Source organism: Eufriesea mexicana, unplaced genomic scaffold, assembly GCF_001483705.2.
Source record: "Eufriesea mexicana isolate 0111107269 unplaced genomic scaffold, ASM148370v2 scaffold1312, whole genome shotgun sequence".
Taxonomy (NCBI): Eukaryota; Metazoa; Arthropoda; class Insecta; order Hymenoptera; family Apidae; genus Eufriesea; species Eufriesea mexicana.
In genome coordinates, this window is record NW_016909446.1 from 719,590 (window position 1) to 742,820 (window position 23,231).

The following is a 23,231-nucleotide window of genomic DNA, read 5'->3' on the forward strand; positions in this document are numbered from 1 at the left end:
ATACAACTACCAATTCTTCTCCTCAACTTTTATTTCCGTATCATTAATTGCTCTTCCTTTGTTGCAGATGTGAGACATATCATATTTTGTCATTTGCATTGCAATTTATTTTGTAATAAATCTTATATTACGTTCTGCATTCTTTTTTTCGTAATCAGTTTTAGTAATCATTTTGAAATTCATTTTGCGATTTATTTTTTATTATATAATCTACTATGTTTAGCATCATGTATTGTACTATATTTTAATAATGTGTTTAGGCATGGGTCTCGATTGCGTAGCCACCTCCGAGTGGTGAGACCTGGTAATTGGCATCGTTTGTCAAAGATGTAATTCCAAATTTTTCTCAATAAATTCCATCTCGCAATTTTTTAAATATTCGATACGTATATCTTTGGCAAACGATGCCAAGCTAAGAGCTACGCAGTAATCGCAGTCCAGTCTAGCCTCTAGAAGGATACCTTCGGTATCCTCAGAGGATAGGCTGAAATAGCGAGTACCACTTTATTTGTCCCCCCGCACAGGGCAACATGGAACATCGCTGGACATCCTGGACATTGTGGGCTATGACAGGCCATCACTGGACGTCGTGTGATACGTGTCTTTAAGATTCAATTTATACCAGGTTAATTTCCCTAAGTTCTTTTCACGTGCTTTTCTGTGCTACCATGCTGTGTCTTATTGGAATGAAAACTTTTCACATTCTTTTCGCATTTCCCTTCTCCTTCGTTTCGTGAAACGAGCTTCAAGCGTGACCCAAATAGTAGTATAAAAATTCAAAAAACACTTCGATTAACACAATGATTTCAAGAACATGTCTGCACTTACATTCATTCTGTAATTTACTTTGCAATTTATGGTGTAATATACATTATATCATATTTTAAAATTCATGTTTATGTTTATGTTTATGTTTAATTAAATTATTGTTTAATTTATTTGAACAATACCTTATTTGTGATTGTAGGCACGGGTCTCAATTGAGCAGCCGTTTCCTCGAAATGAGCCATTGAAATTTGCACCGTTTGTTAGACATTTATTTCTTCAAGCATGCTGAAGAGAATTTTAAAGAGAAAACATTAGAAATGTCAACAAATACGTCTAGATCGGTGCACACACAAATTTATTTTATGCTTGCCACTAGAAATAACAATAGGGAACAATATTGTACATTTAACTTTCCGAAGCTGCGTCAACAAAACAGAACAAGTCATACACGAAATTGAGCATACATAATCGAAAATAGAAAAATATGAGGAATTTCTTTACCACATGATCACCAGTAGCATTGTATCGCTGAAAGGGCGAAAAATAAAACAAAAATTAGGACAAATAGAAGCAGACAGCCGTACACCAAAATAATGTTAACTACGTGTCACAATTCACAAACGAAATATACCATCCATGACTGATATAAAGAAATTATGCGGTACCTTTATAAACCCTTGAAATCCCACAGCGCTATGTCCTCTATACACAATCAAAATGAAAGAAAAAATGGAGAAAACAATAGAAAATCAACCCTTCTATCATACACCAACCAAATATCGCAAGTGACAATCGAAACGTAGAAACTAAAACCGAAACAACGCAAATACGCAGCACGATTCAACAAACACTTGAACCACCGAAGCTATATTAAACTAACGAACACACAGCTAACAGTGGAGTGAACGCGGATCAATGGATAAAACCTAATCCCTAATCCAAATTTTGCAAATATAAGCCACAACGTTTAATTACGCAGTACGTTTTAAAATTCACTTCCACTTCCGTCGCTATTATTCACTAACAACCTGTCAAAACCGGATAGAAATCGGCAATCCTAGTAGCCAACGGATCAGCGAACGCGGATTAATGGATTAAACCTAATCCCTACTTCAAATTTTGCAAATATAAGCCACAACGTTTAATTGCGCAGCACGTTTTAAAATTCACTTCCACTTCCGTCGCTATTATTCACTAACGACCTGTCAAAACCGGATAAAAGTCGGCAATCCTAATAGCCAAGGGACCAGCGAACGCGGATTAATGGATAAAACCTAATCCCTACTTCAAATTTTGCAAATATAAGCCACAACGTTTAATTGCGCAGCACGTTTTAAAATTCACTTCCACTTCCGTCGCTATTATTCACTAACGACCTGTCAAAACCGGATAAAAGTCGGCAATCCTAATAGCCAAGGGACCAGCGAACGCGGATTAATGGATAAAACCTAATCCCTAATCCAAATTTTGCAAATATAAGCCACAACGTTTAATTGCGCAGCACGTTTTAAAATTCACTTCCACTTCCGTCGCTATTATTCACTAACGACCTGTCAAAACCGGATAAAAGTCGGCAATCCTAATAGCCAAGGGACCAGCGAACGCGGATTAATGGATAAAACCTAATCCCTAATCCAAATTTTGCAAATATAAGCCACAACGTTTAATTACGCAGTACGTTTTAAAATTCACTTCCACTTCCGTCGCTATTATTCACTAACAACCTGTCAAAACCGGATAGAAATCGGCAATCCTAGTAGCCAACGGATCAGCGAACGCGGATTAATGGATAAAACCTAATCCCTACTTCAAATTTTGCAAATATAAGCCACAACGTTTAATTGCGCAGCACGTTTTAAAATTCACTTCCACTTCCGTCGCTATTATTCACTAACGACCTGTCAAAACCGGATAAAAGTCGGCAATCCTAATAGCCAAGGGACCAGCGAACGCGGATTAATGGATAAAACCTAATCCCTAATCCAAATTTTGCAAATATAAGCCACAACGTTTAATTACGCAGTACGTTTTAAAATTCACTTCCACTTCCGTCGCTATTATTCACTAACAACCTGTCAAAACCGGATAGAAATCGGCAATCCTAGTAGCCAACGGATCAGCGAACGCGGATTAATGGATTAAACCTAATCCCTACTTCAAATTTTGCAAATATAAGCCACAACGTTTAATTGCGCAGCACGTTTTAAAATTCACTTCCACTTCCGTCGCTATTATTCACTAACGACCTGTCAAAACCGGATAAAAGTCGGCAATCCTAATAGCCAAGGGACCAGCGAACGCGGATTAATGGATAAAACCTAATCCCTAATCCAAATTTTGCAAATATAAGCCACAACGTTTAATTACGCAGTACGTTTTAAAATTCACTTCCACTTCCGTCGCTATTATTCACTAACAACCTGTCAAAACCGGATAGAAATCGGCAATCCTAGTAGCCAACGGATCAGCGAACGCGGATTAATGGATTAAACCTAATCCCTACTTCAAATTTTGCAAATATAAGCCACAACGTTTAATTGCGCAGCACGTTTTAAAATTCACTTCCACTTCCGTCGCTATTATTCACTAACGACCTGTCAAAACCGGATAAAAGTCGGCAATCCTAATAGCCAAGGGACCAGCGAACGCGGATTAATGGATAAAACCTAATCCCTAATCCAAATTTTGCAAATATAAGCCACAACGTTTAATTACGCAGTACGTTTTAAAATTCACTTCCACTTCCGTCGCTATTATTCACTAACAACCTGTCAAAACCGGATAGAAATCGGCAATCCTAGTAGCCAACGGATCAGCGAACGCGGATTAATGGATAAAACCTAATCCCTACTTCAAATTTTGCAAATATAAGCCACAACGTTTAATTGCGCAGCACGTTTTAAAATTCACTTCCACTTCCGTCGCTATTATTCACTAACGACCTGTCAAAACCGGATAAAAGTCGGCAATCCTAATAGCCAAGGGACCAGCGAACGCGGATTAATGGATAAAACCTAATCCCTAATCCAAATTTTGCAAATATAAGCCACAACGTTTAATTACGCAGTACGTTTTAAAATTCACTTCCACTTCCGTCGCTATTATTCACTAACAACCTGTCAAAACCGGATAGAAATCGGCAATCCTAGTAGCCAACGGATCAGCGAACGCGGATTAATGGATTAAACCTAATCCCTACTTCAAATTTTGCAAATATAAGCCACAACGTTTAATTGCGCAGCACGTTTTAAAATTCACTTCCACTTCCGTCGCTATTATTCACTAACGACCTGTCAAAACCGGATAAAAGTCGGCAATCCTAATAGCCAAGGGACCAGCGAACGCGGATTAATGGATAAAACCTAATCCCTAATCCAAATTTTGCAAATATAAGCCACAACGTTTAATTACGCAGTACGTTTTAAAATTCACTTCCACTTCCGTCGCTATTATTCACTAACAACCTGTCAAAACCGGATAGAAATCGGCAATCCTAGTAGCCAACGGATCAGCGAACGCGGATTAATGGATTAAACCTAATCCCTACTTCAAATTTTGCAAATATAAGCCACAACGTTTAATTGCGCAGCACGTTTTAAAATTCACTTCCACTTCCGTCGCTATTATTCACTAACGACCTGTCAAAACCGGATAAAAGTCGGCAATCCTAATAGCCAAGGGACCAGCGAACGCGGATTAATGGATAAAACCTAATCCCTAATCCAAATTTTGCAAATATAAGCCACAACGTTTAATTACGCAGTACGTTTTAAAATTCACTTCCACTTCCGTCGCTATTATTCACTAACAACCTGTCAAAACCGGATAGAAATCGGCAATCCTAGTAGCCAACGGATCAGCGAACGCGGATTAATGGATTAAACCTAATCCCTACTTCAAATTTTGCAAATATAAGCCACAACGTTTAATTGCGCAGCACGTTTTAAAATTCACTTCCACTTCCGTCGCTATTATTCACTAACGACCTGTCAAAACCGGATAAAAGTCGGCAATCCTAATAGCCAAGGGATCAGCGAACGCGGATTAATGGATAAAACCTAATCCCTAATCCAAATTTTGCAAATATAAGCCACAACGTTTAATTACGCAGCACGTTTTAAAATTCACTTCCACTTCCGTCGCTATTATTCACTAACAACCTGTCAAAACCGGATAGAAATCGGCAATCCTAGTAGCCAACGGATCAGCGAACGCGGATTAATGGATTAAACCTAATCCCTACTTCAAATTTTGCAAATATAAGCCACAACGTTTAATTGCGCAGCACGTTTTAAAATTCACTTCCACTTCCGTCGCTATTATTCACTAACAACCTGTCAAAACCGGATAAAAGTCGGCAATCCTAATAGCCAAGGGACCAGCGAACGCGGATTAATGGATAAAACCTAATCCCTAATCCAAATTTTGCAAATATAAGCCACAACGTTTAATTACGCAGTACGTTTTAAAATTCACTTCCACTTCCGTCGCTATTATTCACTAACAACCTGTCAAAACCGGATAGAAATCGGCAATCCTAGTAGCCAACGGATCAGCGAACGCGGATTAATGGATTAAACCTAATCCCTACTTCAAATTTTGCAAATATAAGCCACTACTTTTAATTGCGCAGCACGTTTTAAAATTCACTTCCACTTCCGTCGCTATTATTCACTAACAACCTGTCAAAACCGGATAAAAATGGGCAATCCTAGTAGCCAACGGATCAGCGAACGCGGATTAATAGATTAAACCTAATCCCTACTCCAAATTTTGCAAATATAAGCCACAACGTTTAATTGCGCAGCACGTTTTGGAAATCACTCCCACTTCGGTCGCTATTATTCACTAACGAACCGTTAAAATCGAAGAAAAATCATTGGAATGGGCAGACAGCGGTTTATTCGGCGCTAATAGGCAAAAAAATCCTAACCGAAATCACAATTTAGTATATATGAGTGATAAAAGGTAAACTATGCAGAACGATTTGAGAACCGCTGGTACTTCTGATACTATTTTTGATAATTGAATTGTGAATATCGAAAGAAGATTGGGAAAACTATTATACAAGTATCTTGGTCAACCTACGTTATCTAACTATCGCGATTCACAATCGAAATATACTGTCTTTAATCTATATTGCGGTATTATGTGTATCTTTAGTCTTCCCTCCCGTCTGTTTGTTTCCCACATTGGTCGTGAATACCGAAGAAGATTGGTCACTACTAATGAGAAACTTCCTTTCCTCTTGTATGTTATCTAAATATAGCAATTGACAATAAAAATCTATAATCGACAGTCGATATTATCTAGCTACACTATATTATTATCCCATATTGAAATAACTGCCTTTTCAATCCAAAGTCAACCATATATTGCAATGGACAATCGAAATGTGGAATCTATAATCGACACGTTATAACTACACATATCGTATTGTGTTATATACACTATACACTATATGCACTATGTAACATCACATTCTTCTTGGTGTGGCATACTTCATTTGAACAAATACTGACACTCAGATATCTTGATGTTAATAATGTTTTGTCAGTTCCATAAACGTGGGGCGTGGCTCGTTCGTTAATATTACGACAATACTGTATAGGTAACCTATAGCTGCAGTGTTAATGAAGTAATCACCGATACTGCTCCCTATTTTTCTCGAATATATATTTCGACCGTTGCAGCACTTATAACATTAATCACAGATAACACAACTTCACTAAACGTTTCGTACCGACATTGAAAGTTTTACTTTCACGCACGTAAACATTCCGCCATGCGTTACCGATTCGTTCGATTTGGCGTTGACTGACGTTGCCTGCAGGGGGACAGACTATCCGTCATTGTCGCGGGAAGATGCGACATATTTGAAATACCCATGTGTTAAAATATCAATGCAGAATATAAAATGATGTCCCTTCTGTTTATTAATAACAAAAAATTACTGCAAATATCGTTCTTTTACGAAAATCATAAATTAAAATGTGCTTAATCTCTACGAAAAAAAATGTTATAAATTAATAAAATTAAACAACTGCAAATAATTAAATTACAAATTACAAATAAAATTAAGCAACTACAAATATCGTTGTTTAACAATAAACACAAATTGACATGTGCTTAATCTCTAAGAAGGAAATGTTATAAATTAATAAAATTAAACAACTACAAATAATTAAATTACAAATTACAAATAAAATTAAGCAACTACAAATATCGTTCTTTTACGAACGTTACAAATTAAAATATGCTAAATCTCCACGTCAGAAATATTATAAATTATTAAAATTAAACAATTACAAATAATTAAATTACAAATTACAAATAAAATTAAGCAACTACAAATATCGTTGTTTAACAATAATCACAAATTGACATGTGCTTAATCTCTAAGAAAAAAATGTTATAAATTAATAGAATTAAACAACTACAAATAATTAAATTGCAAATTACAAATAAAATTAAGCAACTACAAATATCGTTCTTTTACGAACGTTACAAATTAAAATATGCTAAATCTCCACGTCAAAAATATTATAAATTATTAAAATTAAACAATTAAAAATAATTATATTACAAATTACAAATAAAATTAAGCAACTAAAAATATCGTTCTTTTACGAAAGTCACAAATTAAAATGTGCTTAATCGCCACGGCAAAAATGTTATAAATTAATATAATTAAAATCATCACAAAAGTTTTTAATGACAAAGATGATCTTTTATAAATAGAAAGGTTTTAAGCATTAAAATAACAATTGAAGTGAATGTTTCATTAACCATTGGTATTTCTTTTAGCTATTAATGGAATTAAAAATTACATTAACCTGTTAAATTTTAAAGTACAACATCGTCTATTCGAGCCGATTCTCGTGAACGATATCCCTCCATGCTTAAAACAAATTGAACTCGGTAACGAAATGCGATCAAGGCCATCGCGATGGTGGAATGCAGCCAAGTTTATAGCAGATAAGTTTAATACCGATGCATATTGTGTAATTCGAGAACTACCTGCCGCCGCTATGGATGCAACTTTATGCAAATCAGCTGCATATGATGTCACAAGAGCGTTCGCTAATCGCGTGTTTTCATTCGAGATCGATCGCATTCCTGTTATCTGATTTTCATTCGAGGTGAATACCTATCTACGGGACACACGTGTGAACCATTTGCATTCCTCGAGAAGCGAGTGTTCGCTCGAGAATGTTTCCATACAATCACATCTTGAAATGAGGAAACCTTAATCCCCTAGAACCGGAACTTCGTCCTGTTTGAGAGAAGAATGTTAACAATTTTTCGTATTTGATTAGGTATTATTCCCGTGCGGATGTGTTGGTGTGTAGCAACTAAGATGTTCTAGTGCAAGCTACGTATTTGAAGGTTGATGTGAGAGGACTTGTCAGAGGAATGTTAACGATTCCTCTCGTTTTGTTGCTGTATAAACAGCGTAATTGGGACATGCTAGGGTAAAGTATCCGAGGGTCGGTAATAGAAATTCTAGGTCAAATTGATAATGATCACTGTGTTTAACCTGTGCGCGTGGAGGATCGTCATCTCTTCCGGTGTTTACAGTATGTGAGTCACGTTCAAGATATAAAGGCAAATTCTTTTGAGCATGATCTGGATGAAATATTGAAATCTTGCAAAAGCCAAATGTACGCTTGATTTCTTTTTAGCAAGGTATTAACTGCCGGGAATAAATTATTCAGTCGTCTAAGAAATGATATGATAATGAGGTATAATGATACATTTAGGAGTACATAAAATAAGTCTCGCGTAATATAAACACTTATCCGTGTAAATTTCACGTTATATAGCGTTGTTGAAGATAAGAGTAAATAATATGCAGTCGCTATATCCTCCACTTCCGGTCGTGAGCCATAAAAATGTATAACTTCAAGGTTATCTTCGGCTTTCTTGATCAACCCACTTTTATGATTCGCTATTTACAACTTTGATTCACGGTGGATATGAAAATCTAGAACACTTCGCGCAAAGTGCTGAGACCAATGTAGGTATAATTGCAATTGATTTATGGAAATGGGCAAAACGAAATTGAGACACGATAATAAATATTCCGTAGTGTAATAGATTCATGGAAATGGGGAAAAGGAAAGTAAAGCAGAGGAAAATTACGAGATTAAAGGGATCCGAAAGAGAAGACTGTTTCTGGTCCCATGTACGGATATGAGGTCTTGCGGTCATTTTTTCTAGTAAAAGAGGTGGTCAGGCCACGTTTGCTATTACCAAATTGGTATTCTCGATCGGCATTGCCTCTATTGGTATTCCCAGCCAAACGCCGATCGAACGCCTACTCTAGCCGGTAGCACTTTCTCGTCTCAGGATTTGCTTCGTTAGCAAAGTGTAACACCTAGAAGATTACGAGTAATTGTAGCAAATCGTTCGTTCTAGCCTTCACCTACTTTCTCTTTCGCACAGCGAACTTGGGTCAATAATCAAGCGTAAATGTGCCGAAATTGAACGTACCCTAGAAACGCCCGGGCAATTATAAGAAAGACAGCCGCAGAAGAGGATAATTACGTACATGGCAACTTAATAAAGCACGGTGAAAAAGTTGAAACTATTCGATTGGAAAACGAAGACAACATAAATGTAAGTGTGACGAGAATTCTCTTTCGAATCTCCCGCTCTGGACGCGACACGAGATTGAAAAAGAGAACGGTACAAACGAGACATTCCGAGCATGGATATCAGTAAATCACCGATTAATGTTATTTACATCAAATATACTGTGAAAAAGATTTTAAGTGGAAGATTCAACATTTATTCTCAAGCATATATAACTACAGGATTACCAAAAATTGTCCGCATATTAACCCTTTGCGCGCGAGGGGTGACTCTCAGTTATCATTCAATCAGATTCCAAAGATCGATGTGTAATTAACATACCAAATTTAAGATTACCCAACGATGCGTGGAATCTCGAAGTAGAATAATTCTACGTCTTAATTTGCATACGATTTCTTATTTACCGTTTTATGGCAGAAAGTCTTCGAATTATTATTATTCTACTATTGTTCAGGTCATATCGTTCAATCCCGACAGGTTCATAATTAGGAGGATTAAGAGGTTCATAATACTGTTCAAAGTTTGACTCGATTTTTACATTTCCTTAACAAATAATTTCCTTAAACGTATTCCAATGAAATTAAATCACTCGGAAATAAATATACGGATTAAAATAAAAATAGACGAGGTAAATTAATGCGACGTAAGATCACGAAAGGTGAACGTCGCTGTAGACCAATCAAAATTCAATCACAAAGCAGAAGAACTGCAACCCAGTCACGTTAAACTCATGAATAGAACATGAGCTATCCCGGGATAAAAAAAACAAAATTACACAGAAACGAGATTCAAGATACCCTCTGCAACAACTCGCAGTCGTGTAATCAATTTCGTAATCACCCCAAGGTAGCAGGGTTCGAAGAATCACAGGTCGTAGAACCTAGAGGGACGTGGTAAAGTGGTCGTAGAATCTCCCAGTGTCGTGACCCGAAAATCGCGTCTTGTAACACCATGGAGTTCTACGATAGTCAAGGTTATCGCGTCTAGGGTTCCAAGACCCAAAGATCATGGCGTTCTAGGCCCGTGGTTAGGATTCGTGGTGCCAGAGGTCTCTCGATATCGAAATCCCACGACATCGTAGGCGTAGAGGTCGAATTAGCCTTCTTATTGACTTATGGTTTCCGCGGAGAGCGTGTAGCGGAAATAGTCGTTAATTTTCGCAAAAGGAACAGGTAGATATAGCTGTTTGAACTTCTAACAGTCAGTTGCTTGCTTTAATACTTAATCGCCGGGGAAAGTTCCCTCTCATTTCCTCTGTTGCGATTTAGCAAATGCTTAATGGTCTCCATACACCTGCGAGAGGTTCGATCCGACCAGAATGGTGGTCGTAGATGCACGTCGATTTAAATAGTCGAAGCTGAAACGTTCGGATCTAGGGTTTCAGTTGCAACTTTGCTTTGGCTCCTTTGTCGTTGCAGCATGCGATTCAAAGTATGGTTTATGCACCGATGTTATTTGCATATTTAGAGCTTGCGTATTGATTCTCAATTGGGCTTGCGAAGAAGTTTGCATAATTGGAGGATCGATTGGTTCGATATTATCTGAATAGGAATTATGGTTCGATGTCTCGGAACGAATAGCATGAATTCACGAGACTGTGCTTCTGAATATTTTTGCACGAAACGTGTAATTATCGCACGAGGCGTAGCTCGATCTATAGATGAACTATCTAACGCAAGATCTCGAGTGAAAGAGTATTTATCTGTATCAGACGAACTGGAACCGGCTGTGAATCTTGTTTATCGTATAGATCAATCGAGATCGCGATGAGGAACGAGATCTACGGGTTTCTTGCGATGCTAATTAAAATTTTTACCAGAATTATTCCGCAGGTACCGTATGCTTCCCATAAACGCAACGCTATTCTTCCCTAGACTTTTTTCATGCGGTTATAATTCCGGTTTATTGTATTCGCTGATAAGCGAAGGAATTAGTCCAGTTGTTGAGTGGGTTAATCGTTTTGTCTCACAGTAATAAAAGTCACGACGGGGTATCGTGTGCCATAATCGCATGAACTTTCACAAAATAGGAATATCGTTGATCAGCGAGTAATAAAATTTTGAAAAGCGCATTACGCTAGTGCGCTTTCTACTTAAAGTAATTTCATTTTATTATGCCGCGCGTTATTGTGTATATTTAACTATTGTATAATATCCAGCGGAATTATAGAAATTCGAAAATTTAAGGGTTCGGAAATTGAGGAATTTGAAAGCGAAAGAACTTAACGTTAAGTAAATCTGAAACGATGAAAATTCGAAAACGTTATTTGAAAATTTGTAAATTCGAAAAAAATTAAAAATACGAAAATTTGGAAATGCAGGATTTGAAAATTAGTCGTTCGTTGAAAACGCTCGTTCTTTATTTCAGTCTCGTCTTTAATATTGACTCGTATTACCCATCTACGTTACAAGGAGATATTCTCTCGATGATGGCTAAGTCATCAATTTAAAGCAAACTATCATAAAGAATCTTACTAATGGAAATCCGCTGTAGTCGTTAAACAAGTTCCAGGAATGATGTAAACGATATCTTGACCAATTTGTCTAACTTAGTGTTGTAATTTTAATTATATTGTAATCAAGAACCTTGATAAAAACGTCATTAAAAATACACGCAGCCGTTTCACACGAATAAGGACTGACACCTATCAACTATCCCTGTAATTTTATTACAATTTATATTCCTATCCATTAATACAATTGACACTTCGAGAAATACCTGTCATTCCTCATCGACAGGGTTCCCATTAAAAAACTCGGACACTAAAAATATATCGCCTCCATACATTTTGTCCGTTTTCCGAACGAGCGAAAATTCATCTCGCAATACCAATCGCGACATACTTCGACACTCGTCGTTCGAATTTCGTTTCGCGACCAATGCTTGCCACCTTCGACAGAGCTGTCGCTCGTTAATTTTCAATCAACCACTCGTTCTCGTCCCAATGGCCCTGCAAAAGTCTCTCCGCCCGTCCCGGTCTTCTGGAGGCGTGTACATAACACATAATTGAAATGTGATTGAATTTTAATGTCCACGAGCCTCGATATTCGTTTCGCTAGGAAACCCGTAGTCCTAATTAGAGTCGTCGAGCCGCTTTTGAAAAGGCTCCCCCGTCTCTTCCAATCTCTCGACATTCTGCAACGCATTTTTCAACGCTACCCATGGGGACTTATCTTGATCACACCCGAGATATTAACGAATTCCGTGTTCTCCGTAATTACTGTCACCCGTGGCTCGGCAGCTAAAGTACCCACAATGCGAATTTCAGCTGCCACGTGTCCCCAGTTAATCGAGCTTGGCCGGTGAAAGGCGCATTTCTTTCACTAGAAATATCACGAGTCGCGTACACCTTATCGAAATTATCGGACAAACGGGTTACCGGCAGGCACGGATCTAAAGTAAGGAGTTAATGTCGCTTTCAACTGCGCTGTGGCAAGTGGCAATATTCGTGCCGAAGGTACACGAGGCTAGTGCTCCTCCGGGTGAATTTAATTAAGGGGCAAGAGGAGAGAATGGAAAAAAGGGGCAGAAAAAATTAATTCAATTTAACTTAATCTACCAGTCGATTATCTATATCTCGAACGCTAACACTCTCCCTCGTTGTCTCATAAAATTAACATAACTACCGATTAATTGCGAATTCTTTTTTCCCGATCGAGATATTAGTTCTGCTTTTATCCCGTGCAATTGAAAACCCGTAGTCCGGAACGCGACTCGCTCGTCGATCGAATAAATCCCATAAATTACGAGACAAACGAATTTAATTCGATTTCCGATTCCAGCGTTCCTGCTCGACGTTTATTCCATTAAGCCCATTTCACACGTATCTGGCTGGTTATCCGTGTTAGATACGATGCTCTTCGTACGTTTCAAACTCGCGTCCACTAAACGAATGGTGCGCGAGGTATATAGAATTGGGAATATACAGGGTATCCTGAAAATCACGGTAGCACCTCATTTTCCTAAAAAACGAAGCTTTAAATGAAAAAGTCGTAGTAACTATATGTATTATTGAGATAAAATTGTAGGTAAAACGTGGTTGGGTGAACAGTGATGTATATGAGATGAGAAAAACAACTTGAAACAACTCACTTCGCGATTTTCTCTCACCTCTGACTACTAAGCTTGATACAGCTCTATCTCCTCGAGAAGATCGTGGATCGTCTCTCGTTTCTATAATTTTTTCCTTAAAACTCCTGTCACCCGCTGGATCACCAAAAATATTGCACTGTAATGTTGCAAGCATTGGATTGTAACGTTGCAGATATTGTAAACTGTTCCGAACGAACGTTTCTCTCGATGGATCTGATTTTCATCGTGTCCATTCGCTTTCACTGATTTTCTCTTTTACGACCCTTTTCCGCTCATTTTTATTTTTACCTTTCATTTAAAACTACGTATAAAATTGCTCGCCCAGTTGTATCGCTATTTCCTATACACCCTGTACCCCCAACATCCCTGCGATATTAAACGCTCTCGCCACTGTCGTGTAGCTGACAGATAGAAATTTACTATTAACGAGACGAGTTAAAAACAAAATTCTGTCACACGAATCTCTCACCAACCTCTGTTTACCTTCACTGACTCGACACGTTGTCAGATATGCGATAAATTCGATATACTTCGACACCGGGTATCTGGCGTGCAATATCAGAGAACATTCCAGATTCTACGCAATAGTAATCCAGTCTCTGATCACCGAATAGACACGTGAACTATCTCGAGTATATACGTTTCACAGAGGGTAAAAACTGGCAACCGGATGCTGAACACCGAACAGATCCGTCCGGTCTGCGTGAAAAGGTCCTTAAGCTAGAGGGTCGACCACTGGCGAGTAGCGGAATTATTAGAAAACCGGATGTGACTCGCGATTTAAACCTGATTTACGACTTACCGTCACCTGGGATACGCACGCTTGCGAAATTCACCGTTTGGTCTCGTTGGCGATAATTTCGGCGCGTAATTTCTCGCGCAGCGTTAGCTAGGGGTAACCATTAGCCGGAGTATCCTGAGAGCAGAGGGATTACGGAGCGGCCATTTCCACTGGAAACCGATTGCCTCGGTACGTGGGTGTTGCCGGGATAATGACGTCTCTGGACATTTCAGATGCCCGATTTGGCACGACTTCTGACGGTCCGATTCCCGTTCACCGACAGCTGCTCGCGATTGCTCCTTTCAATCTCCGACAGGAAATTCCGTGTCGAAGTCTCAAACACCGAGTCGAACGCCGCGGGATTTGATTTCGCGAAATGACTCCTAAGACTGCAGTAATTCCGCGTCCGTGAATACTACGGAAAGGAATTGCTCGTGAAATTGTTTCCCGTTTATGTTTTTGCTGATTCGACAAGGATTTTACGAGATTCTTTAGGAGATTTGAATTTCAGGTATTTCAGGAGGAATTTTTATTTCGGTGCCACGATGGAGATATAAAACTAAGAAGGTAGGGAGTGGAATAACAGCGGATATTGACGGGTTAGGTTGAGACTTCTGTAGTTTGGAATCGAAGAATTGGAAATAGCAGCTTTGTCAGAAATTCAGTTCCTTATGAAGTAAACTAGGAGACCATTGTGATTTTTCCGCTTTAAACTAAATTAAATGATACACCTGGAACTTCCAATTCTTTGTGAAAGTAAACAATCTACTGCATTTCTGAAAGAGGTTCCGAAGTTCAAAATTTCAACGCTATCTGTAACATAATCTCCAAGATATTGCCTGTATATCGAAATCTGCCTAAATAACGATACATCCATCTTTACTGTATGTAGCAGTCGTTGCCATCTGTCAAATAGTCGATCGTTTATTAGGCATGCCAATGTGTGCTGCTTTTACACCAATTTAACAGCAAAATTTTCCTTCCTCACCTCGAAAACTAATAATTGCCAAAGATATCAAATTTCGTGTTTCGCGTTCAGCCACCCACCTTAGCATCTCTCTGAAACTTCAAATCTACCGATCACTGAAACTCCACCGAGATAATCCATCCATGGTACCAATAACCGACGAATACGTACGATCTACGTCCATTGCATGAGGCGAAGTCGCGATCAGTGCACGGTGGAACTCGAATCCCGCCTGGTCGACCCAATCATCCGGCCATCCGTGTTCCACTGCTCGCGACATTTCGAAATTTGGCTAGTGTATCGGATGTACAGTACATTAACTTCGTGACAAAGTTTTCCAACGGTAAATAGCGCGGGATCTCGAGTAATTTATGAAGCTACCGTTCTACCGTTCTACCGATGACACAATCCCTAGTTGACCGTTCTCTGGGCCTCGTAGACGCGTCGCGAGGCGCGGAAAGGCGCAGAACGCTTTTAAATTATGCCTGTAACACGATAAGCGGAACGGTAATCGCTAAATAAAGAAGACTACGAACGTCTACCGCGTTTTTGCACGCGGACGTTGGAATGGAACTGTTCCGTGCCGTGATCCTGGCCAGGCTACAGCCTCGAGTAAATAAACGAACTTGGACAAGAAAATATGGAGTGACGCGGACACGAGCGGGCATTTATCAGATTAGCATATACGCGCACTTTTCGTAAGAGTGAGCGGTGAATTAAATTTGCGCTTGTAGACACGATCTAAATGAACGGCTGCCAAGAATATCGCTGTTCGTTAATCTTTCCTAACGTCCAGGATGTATTTCCTTAATCGGCGCTTACCGCTGAATTTATAATTACTAGCCACTACCTGGGCTCGGATAAAGCGCTCCCGTGTGCTTGCAGGTGCACAGATCTTTCCGATCACGGAACACGGAGAAGGAAGTAGCACGCCACCCAATACCGGTGCAATAAAAACGCTTTCTTCGTATAAAAAATCCTCGTTTTATTACTTTCATACACGTTTAACGATCGTTCAACGATCCAATCGTTGACAAATTCTTACGTTTCAATTAAGCAAACGGTAGATGAAGAGTTCGACAATTCCGACGAGACTCCGCATTCGTTATCCCTGACAGTTTACACGGATTTTGGGCACACTTTTCCTGGTTTGACAGCCCCGTTCGACCTTCTACCGCGTTGTGCCAGCGTAGACCCGATTGCAGGTGTTCAGGGGACCAATCGGTCCGACCAGTCTCGACTTTCGCTTCTATCGATGTTACGATATTTAGGTTTGCAACGAGGTAATTCGACGAATGTTAGAACCGGCGTGTCACTCGACTCATTGTAATCAAGAAAAGCCTTTTGTTCGGTTTGAAACTTTGGAATCTTTATTGAACTTCATTCTCATCTTCCCTATCAGGGATTCTGCGACGAACCGCCATCTCGATGGTCGACCCGTCGAAGATCATCGTCGATCCGACGCAGGGATTGTCTCCAGTCGTCGACCATGTCAGCATACGCGTCTACCAGTCGGATACAGTGGAACTCTTTGGTGTCCAGATACGGAACAGCACACGTGCCAGTCGTCGTCGCTTTCAATCGCAGCCCTGTCCATCCTGATTAGCCACCTTGCAATCTAGTCGTCACCACCGGTCATGACTTCCATAAACTCTGTAACGAGAAATCGGAATTAATTCGCGGAATCGTGCAATCGGCACGTGACACTACGTCTCGAGCCGGAAGTCCGGCAAGGTTTCAAAGGTGTTCGATGGTTGGCGAATAGAGAAGCCTGCTTCCCGTTTGTTTGCCCCGAGTGAAAATGCTCGAACTCGGTAGACGACAAGCGTCAATTAATTAACTGGTCTGATGGGTTCTTGGCGAACGGCGTTCCCTGTAATTTGCAATGTGCAGCACGATTTCCCGCGTTGGCTGCACCCGACATACCGAGCTTCCAGTTCGCGTCGGTAATTAGATTGATTGACGTGCTATGAAAATCTAGGGTGCCGCCTACCGTCGAAGTCCAGCGTTCCCGAGCCGTCGGCGTCGATCTCCTCGATCATCATATCCAGCTCCTGTGGTGTTAATTTGTCGTCGAGCTCGTGAAGAATGTCGCGGAACACCGCGGTGGTTATATACCCGTTGCCCTCTTTGTCGTACAGTCGGAACGCCTCGCGTAGCTCTTGTTGCATGGCCTCCGAATCCTCTTCAACTAGGAACCGAGCAGCCAGGGTGCAAAACTCCTCGAACTCCAGTTGTCCCGATCCTGTCACAGACGAAGACGTTCGGAATGATATTTCGCTGGATCATTTCGGCAGAGTTGATAGATTCTTACCATCTTCGTCGACCTCGGTGATGATTTCCTTCAGCGTCTTTTCGCTGAGCTCGTAGCCCAACATGGTCAGTATGGTGCCCACCATGTCGGTACCGATGCTACCCTTTTTGTCGTGGTCGAAGGCATCGAAGGCCTTCTTCAGGACTGCGAAAGATTCAATAGCGTTCGATGAATCGTACACTTAAGGATAATTGGTTATAAACGAAGCAAAAGCGACTACTCACGAGCAATTTGATCCTTGGTCAGATCATCCTGAAATCATCACCAAACTAATGTATTTATTGCAGCACAGTATATCACGATTCGCTATGAGATTTGAAGCGATGAGGGTGAAAAATTTATTCGAAATGCACGAAAGGGGTATTATTAACGGTTGATGCTTGAGGATCGGTAGCGTTTACGTTGGATCGCTTTTCATAACAACGCACCATGACGAAGTGATCGTGAGATGCACGGCCTTAGAGACTGGTGTTAACACACGAGAGCGTCGACGGCTTATCCGGGTATGCACCAGATTCTGGCTGTGGACTTCTGTTTTATGTGGACATTAGGATGATCTTCTGGCACGTGATTGACCGGGTAATATCTACGTAGGAACTCTAGCGGTTTTCAAATTCATCGAGGACACTCCCCACTCTCGGTTTCCGCGGAAGTGGGGCTTCAATTGTGCGAAATTCGAGGCAACGTACCCGATTTCCTCGTCTATCTTGGATCGCTGCATTACCGCTATCGAGCCGGTACTGCAACGAGTCGACGAAAGCCATTCTAACCCGTTGATAGTATTCCTCGATTTTCCAAATGAAATTAGATTCAACTAGATTCCGGTTCAACCGAGGAAACGTTTCCAAACATTCAAATTATTCCAAGTTTCTAACATGGGTCGTTACCTAACGCAAAAATATTGTTATTCCGTCGATTCCTAATTCCGCCAAGGTAAGATAACGGAGTTTTCTACATTTTTATATAATTACGAATAATTTTCGTTAAATTTCCGCGATTCCTGTTTGCCTCGTTCCCGAATTTACACGGCAGATCTTACGCTTCGGCCATTTGTGAGTCAATCGCCAGCGGATTACGTCAGCCAGCGTCATATTATCGCTATCGCGATCACGAGCATAGCAGCACGTCCAGGAGGGTTACGCTTGGTATTTTGTAAAAGCTCGGTTTCGCAAGAAATTCCCGCTCCGCCCGGTTATCGGAGCTTCGGCGCCGCCATGTTGGCGATACACGACCAATATGGCGGAGAAGAGTGGCGCGACAATAGGCGAAGTTGGCTCGAGGCCGGATATTGTACCGTCTTCCGAGACAATTCGGCGTAATAAACCTATCCGTCGTATTCTTAGGCAGCTAATTATACGCTCATAATGCCTCGCGCCTGCTATTATATTTTCGGGATATTAGCGCCGATTCTGGCATTTTGCTCGTTTCCATCTCTCGCTACGTATTGTTAACCCGCCGCGCCGAAAATCCTGGTTCACGCGTGCGAACTAGCAGGGACCAGAAGCATGGACCAGTCTTGCAGCTATATTTGCTAGAACTCGAGGGCACACGTGTTATTACTCGAACGGGCTCGAGTGTTTCTTATAATACACTCTCAACGCGATATTGCATTTAGTTCAAGAATAGTCATTTCCTTGGTTTCCTTGGGAATCGATTCGCGGGACGAAATAACGCTCGCGAACAGGGTTTGCTCTTTCGTTATCTTCCTACGATATCGCTGATACTATTTCTAGAAAGAATTGTGCGGTGGATCCAAGAGTCAACGACACTGTGATAAACAGAGAGGTAAATAAACGAGAGTAATCGAGTCTGCTATTTTTTCTTGTTCCTTTATTATACACGCAATCTTACGCAAGTTAGCTTAGACTTAAATTTACATTCGTATGATTACATTGGTTTGTCGTGTTGTGTATGACGATGGTTAAAGTGGATCGTAGCAAAGCACGAAGTTCGTAAATCCCTCGCAATCTCGAATCGCGCGTAAAATATAACCCAATGTTAGCCGATCTCCTTTCAATCGACGGCTCGTTAAAGCCACTTCACGGTTTATTTTCCGTGCAATAAACTCGCGGAAACGTGAACTTATATCCGTCAATACAAACCCGTTTCTAGAAGCCATGCCTCGCTAGGGGCCCGCGTGGCTGCCGTTTAATTCCGGCATAGATAGAAATACATTTTAGCCGATTGTGAGTCCAAAGGCGACGGACAGGGCAGAAATACTTTCTCAGCTATATCCACGTCTGGTTCGCCTCCCTAACAGACATCACCTACGAACCTTTAACTTCATACTTTGCCAACAGTGTCTCGATAAATCGTAGCTTCCACGTGTATAGGACAGGCGGTATCGTCGTTTGTATGCGTTCTCGTGGCGACCGCCTCGTGCCAAGGTGATAATTTAGCCTGTCATGACCTCCATGAATTCTGTAACGTGAAACGAGCTTCGTTCGATATTTCGTACACACGGATTTTCAGGGTTACGCGATCGCTTGGTCGGATCGGTCTACATGCTTCCAAGACACGTACCCTCGAAGTCCACCGTTCCCGAGCCATCAGCGTCCACTTCATCGATGATCATGTCTAACTCTTCCGGAGACAATGCATCGTCTAATTCGTGAAGAATGTCTCTGAACACGTCGGTGGTGATGTAACCGTTTCCTTCCTTGTCATACAGTCGGAAAGCTTCTCGTAGTTCCTGCTGCATCGCCTCTGTGTCGGTGTCCTCCTCCATGAATCGGGACGCCAGGCCGCAGAACTCTTGGAAACTAAATTCTCCGGATCCTGAGATAGAGGGAGAGAGAGAGAGAAAAAGGGAGAGTTAGGTGGTTGCCATGGAATTTTTGATCGAGTGCTCTTGCGCTCTCGGAATTTCCCAATTTGGTCGACCAACAGGTTTAACGATTAAATTGCAATGTCTTCCTTCAAAATGTAAATGTAACAAACGTCTGTTAATTTATTTATTCGATAGTTTAATTCCGTCCTAGTTTCCATCTCTATCGATGGGAATAGGATGCAGCTATCAATGTCTCGATGGTCGGGTTATAGGTGCCCATAATCGGGCAAATGATACCATAATGGCACCATTGGTGTACAAAGAGTTAGGTCTGTTGGTGGACCGTGAATCGTAGATTTATAATTAGTCGATTTACCGAAAGGGTCGAACTCTGATATGACCAATAGTAACTGGTCAGATGGAATTTTCATGCCCATCATGCCCAAAATAGTACCGACCGTGTCACTGGAGATGGTCCCCTTCTTGTCGGGATCGAACGCGTCGAATCCCATTTTGAGTTCTGTGAAATTCAAATTACGAATGTAGAAAATTTTGCTTTAAAACTTTATGCAGGTTTATATTAATTTTCTAATAATAATAATAAAAGATAATTTTATTATTCGTTTATGTGGAATTTGGTAGCCTGAACTCACGTGCAATTTGGTCCTTGCTGAGTTGAATATCATCCTAAAAAGAAAATAGAAAATCTATTCATCGTAATGGAACTATTAAACGTTCTTAACTAAATAATAAAGATCACTCAAACTTTACTATATGTCGTATTATAAGAATAACGTTGGGAAATTGTTACTGTAGCACATAATTGTTGTTTAACGTCTCATTTAACTTGGTAAAGCAATAAGTCACGTTCAATGGTTCAATTTTGATAATTACCATTATGTCGGCGAATCGATATATTAAGAAAAATGTTCGTCCAATTAATCACAGGTATCACAGAGGTAAAGGATTAACAGTTCTCGTCTAAGCAATCGCTTCTGAACAACTTACTGTACCGATCGAGATGTCACACTGAGGCTTAGTAAACTAATTAGTAGAGCTGCACGGACGCAATCTCGCATTCTTATTAGCGTCGATAGATAATCACCAATCATCTGTCGATCTAAAGGCACTATAAAAAGATTCTTAATCGGGACCTTTTCATGTATCATACTTTGCGAAACATGTTGCCCGCTGATGCAATAAATGAATGACAAACTACGTTGGCGTCCAAATCGATTGCTCTTTCCTTATTGTATAATTGTTTACAATTATCATTAATAATAATATAGGTACCTTATCGGTAACAACCTTCGCTAACTATATCCGTGCAGTCACTTTTCGGCTGGCCATAGTTGTTTACCACATTTCAATCGAATAAATCTCGCGCAATTGACATCAAATTGGAAAGAAACCATTCTGCCCCTCTACGCAGCAGTGGTGAATTTTCTAATAAATTTAAAATAAATTTTGGTAAATTTTTCAATTTTCTATTAAAGACATATGAAACACGATATTCTTCAAGTTCCCTCGATCGTCTCCAAATGTAGCGTAGTCCAAAAATCGTCAAAAGGTATACCAAAGTCAAAAATTGTAAAGGGATATACTACAGTGAAAAATGGTGGAAAGATATGTGAGAGAAAAGAAATTATTTCTCAATGGGAAGAACAAAGACGATATACGGCGATGGAGACAATGCAACGTAAATTTCATCGTGATTCATGCCGATGTCGCGCAGTCGATTTGCCACAAAGGAGGAAATGGGCCGCGTAATACGAAGTTACATCACTCGGCAATGTCAAGCTCACGCAAATGCGGAACTACGATTGGCAGCGGGCGTAGAAAGCCGGTGACGCGCCGTTGCGTATAGCCGGACATTTCCACGGCACCCGGTGGGCGAACACGCAAACGGTTATACTGATTGCAGCGGGCTCCAACAGTACAGCGGTTTGATATTGGCATTGCGTCCTTTTAGAGGATTGCAGTGGATTGCCAGTCCCGCGAGCGGGCAAAAAAGCTCGGCTGGCAGCCGCTTCTGAGAAGCAGACACGAAGCTGACTGACCTCCTTAGCCAATCAGATAGAGAGCTTCGACGAGTTACGCCGAACTACTGACCTAATGATCAAAAATAGACGCCGGAGCGAGGACCTGGCCAATGATAATAATCGGCGTTCCTCGGAACGCGGCTATTTCGCGCTGATACGGTGGACAATAATCAAACGAGACAGCTTTTTGGCCAAACCTTTATTTCCGATTATCGACATACCAAGTGCTCTAGGCTATCGGATTATACTCTCATCATTGAGATTGACATTGACACGCGTACGATCGGGCAGTGGGCCAGGTTCAACGGAATTCGATCCAACTAGGAGGGAATCGACTCGTTTCGGGTTGCAAGACGTGTAGTACGTCGGTAAACGACTCTACGATCGTTACTCAATTGTTGTAAAACAGCTCGTGATCTAATACGCGTGAGATCAGAGGCGGCTAAATTAGACGGTGATTGCCTGATATTCGCGGTCGTCCTTCGCGTCCACCGCTTTGGACACCGAAGGGATCGAGTGACAGGGATGAGGTGGTAACGGTGGAGCGACTAATTTCCCCTTCTCCAGTTCGCTCTTCATTCTGCTTAGCCTCCAGGAATCTAGCTGAGACTCCGTCGGCTCCACGTTGGACACGTAACTAATCCCGTCGCTCTGCATGCTCGTGCTGGATCTACTCGGTGGCCAGACTCTGATCGGGGGCAAAGGCGTAACGTAGCCATCCTCTGGCGACCTGCCGATATAACAGGCCGTGTTCGCTTGCCTCTGCTCCTTCTCGTCTATGTCGACTCCCTTCGGAAGCACAATGGCGTCCACGCTACGCTGCTTCACCAGGATCACGCGTTTGTTTCCGCGTAGCAGCGACGGGTGTCTCCTTATCAGCAGGACCGAGAGCACACCGC

General features: G+C 40.9%; 3 protein-coding genes across 3 annotated transcripts in view; all 3 read right to left on the reverse strand.

Moving 5' to 3' along the window:
• Positions 1–16,403: 16,403 nt before the first annotated feature.
• TpnCIIIa (troponin C type IIIa) lies at positions 16,404–18,087 on the reverse strand. The gene is made up of 5 exons (XM_017900613.1): positions 17,949–18,087; positions 17,745–17,772; positions 17,521–17,664; positions 17,200–17,451; positions 16,404–16,859 (listed from the first exon to the last, which is right to left on the reverse strand). Exons 1-5 carry the CDS (start codon positions 17,949–17,951, stop codon positions 16,825–16,827), a joined length of 462 nt encoding a protein of 153 aa, XP_017756102.1. The 5' UTR covers positions 17,952–18,087; the 3' UTR covers positions 16,404–16,824.
• Positions 18,088–19,333: 1,246 nt separating this feature from the next.
• Positions 19,334–21,396, reverse strand: TpnCIIIb (troponin C type IIIb). Its single transcript, XM_017900617.1, has 5 exons — positions 21,185–21,396; positions 20,944–20,977; positions 20,667–20,810; positions 20,044–20,298; positions 19,334–19,941 (listed from the first exon to the last, which is right to left on the reverse strand). The coding sequence occupies exons 1-5, from the start codon at positions 21,185–21,187 to the stop codon at positions 19,916–19,918; spliced, it is 462 nt and encodes a 153-aa protein (XP_017756106.1). The 5' UTR covers positions 21,188–21,396; the 3' UTR covers positions 19,334–19,915.
• A 1,383-nt stretch (positions 21,397–22,779) lies between these two features.
• The window catches only part of LOC108547891 (leucine-rich repeat transmembrane protein FLRT1), a 2,259-nt gene continuing 1,807 nt past the window's right edge, over positions 22,780–23,231 (reverse strand). The window contains exon 3 of the mRNA XM_017900600.1: positions 22,780–23,216. Within this exon, the coding sequence (XP_017756089.1) occupies positions 22,780–23,216 (437 nt within the window). The remainder of the gene's footprint in view (positions 23,217–23,231) is intronic.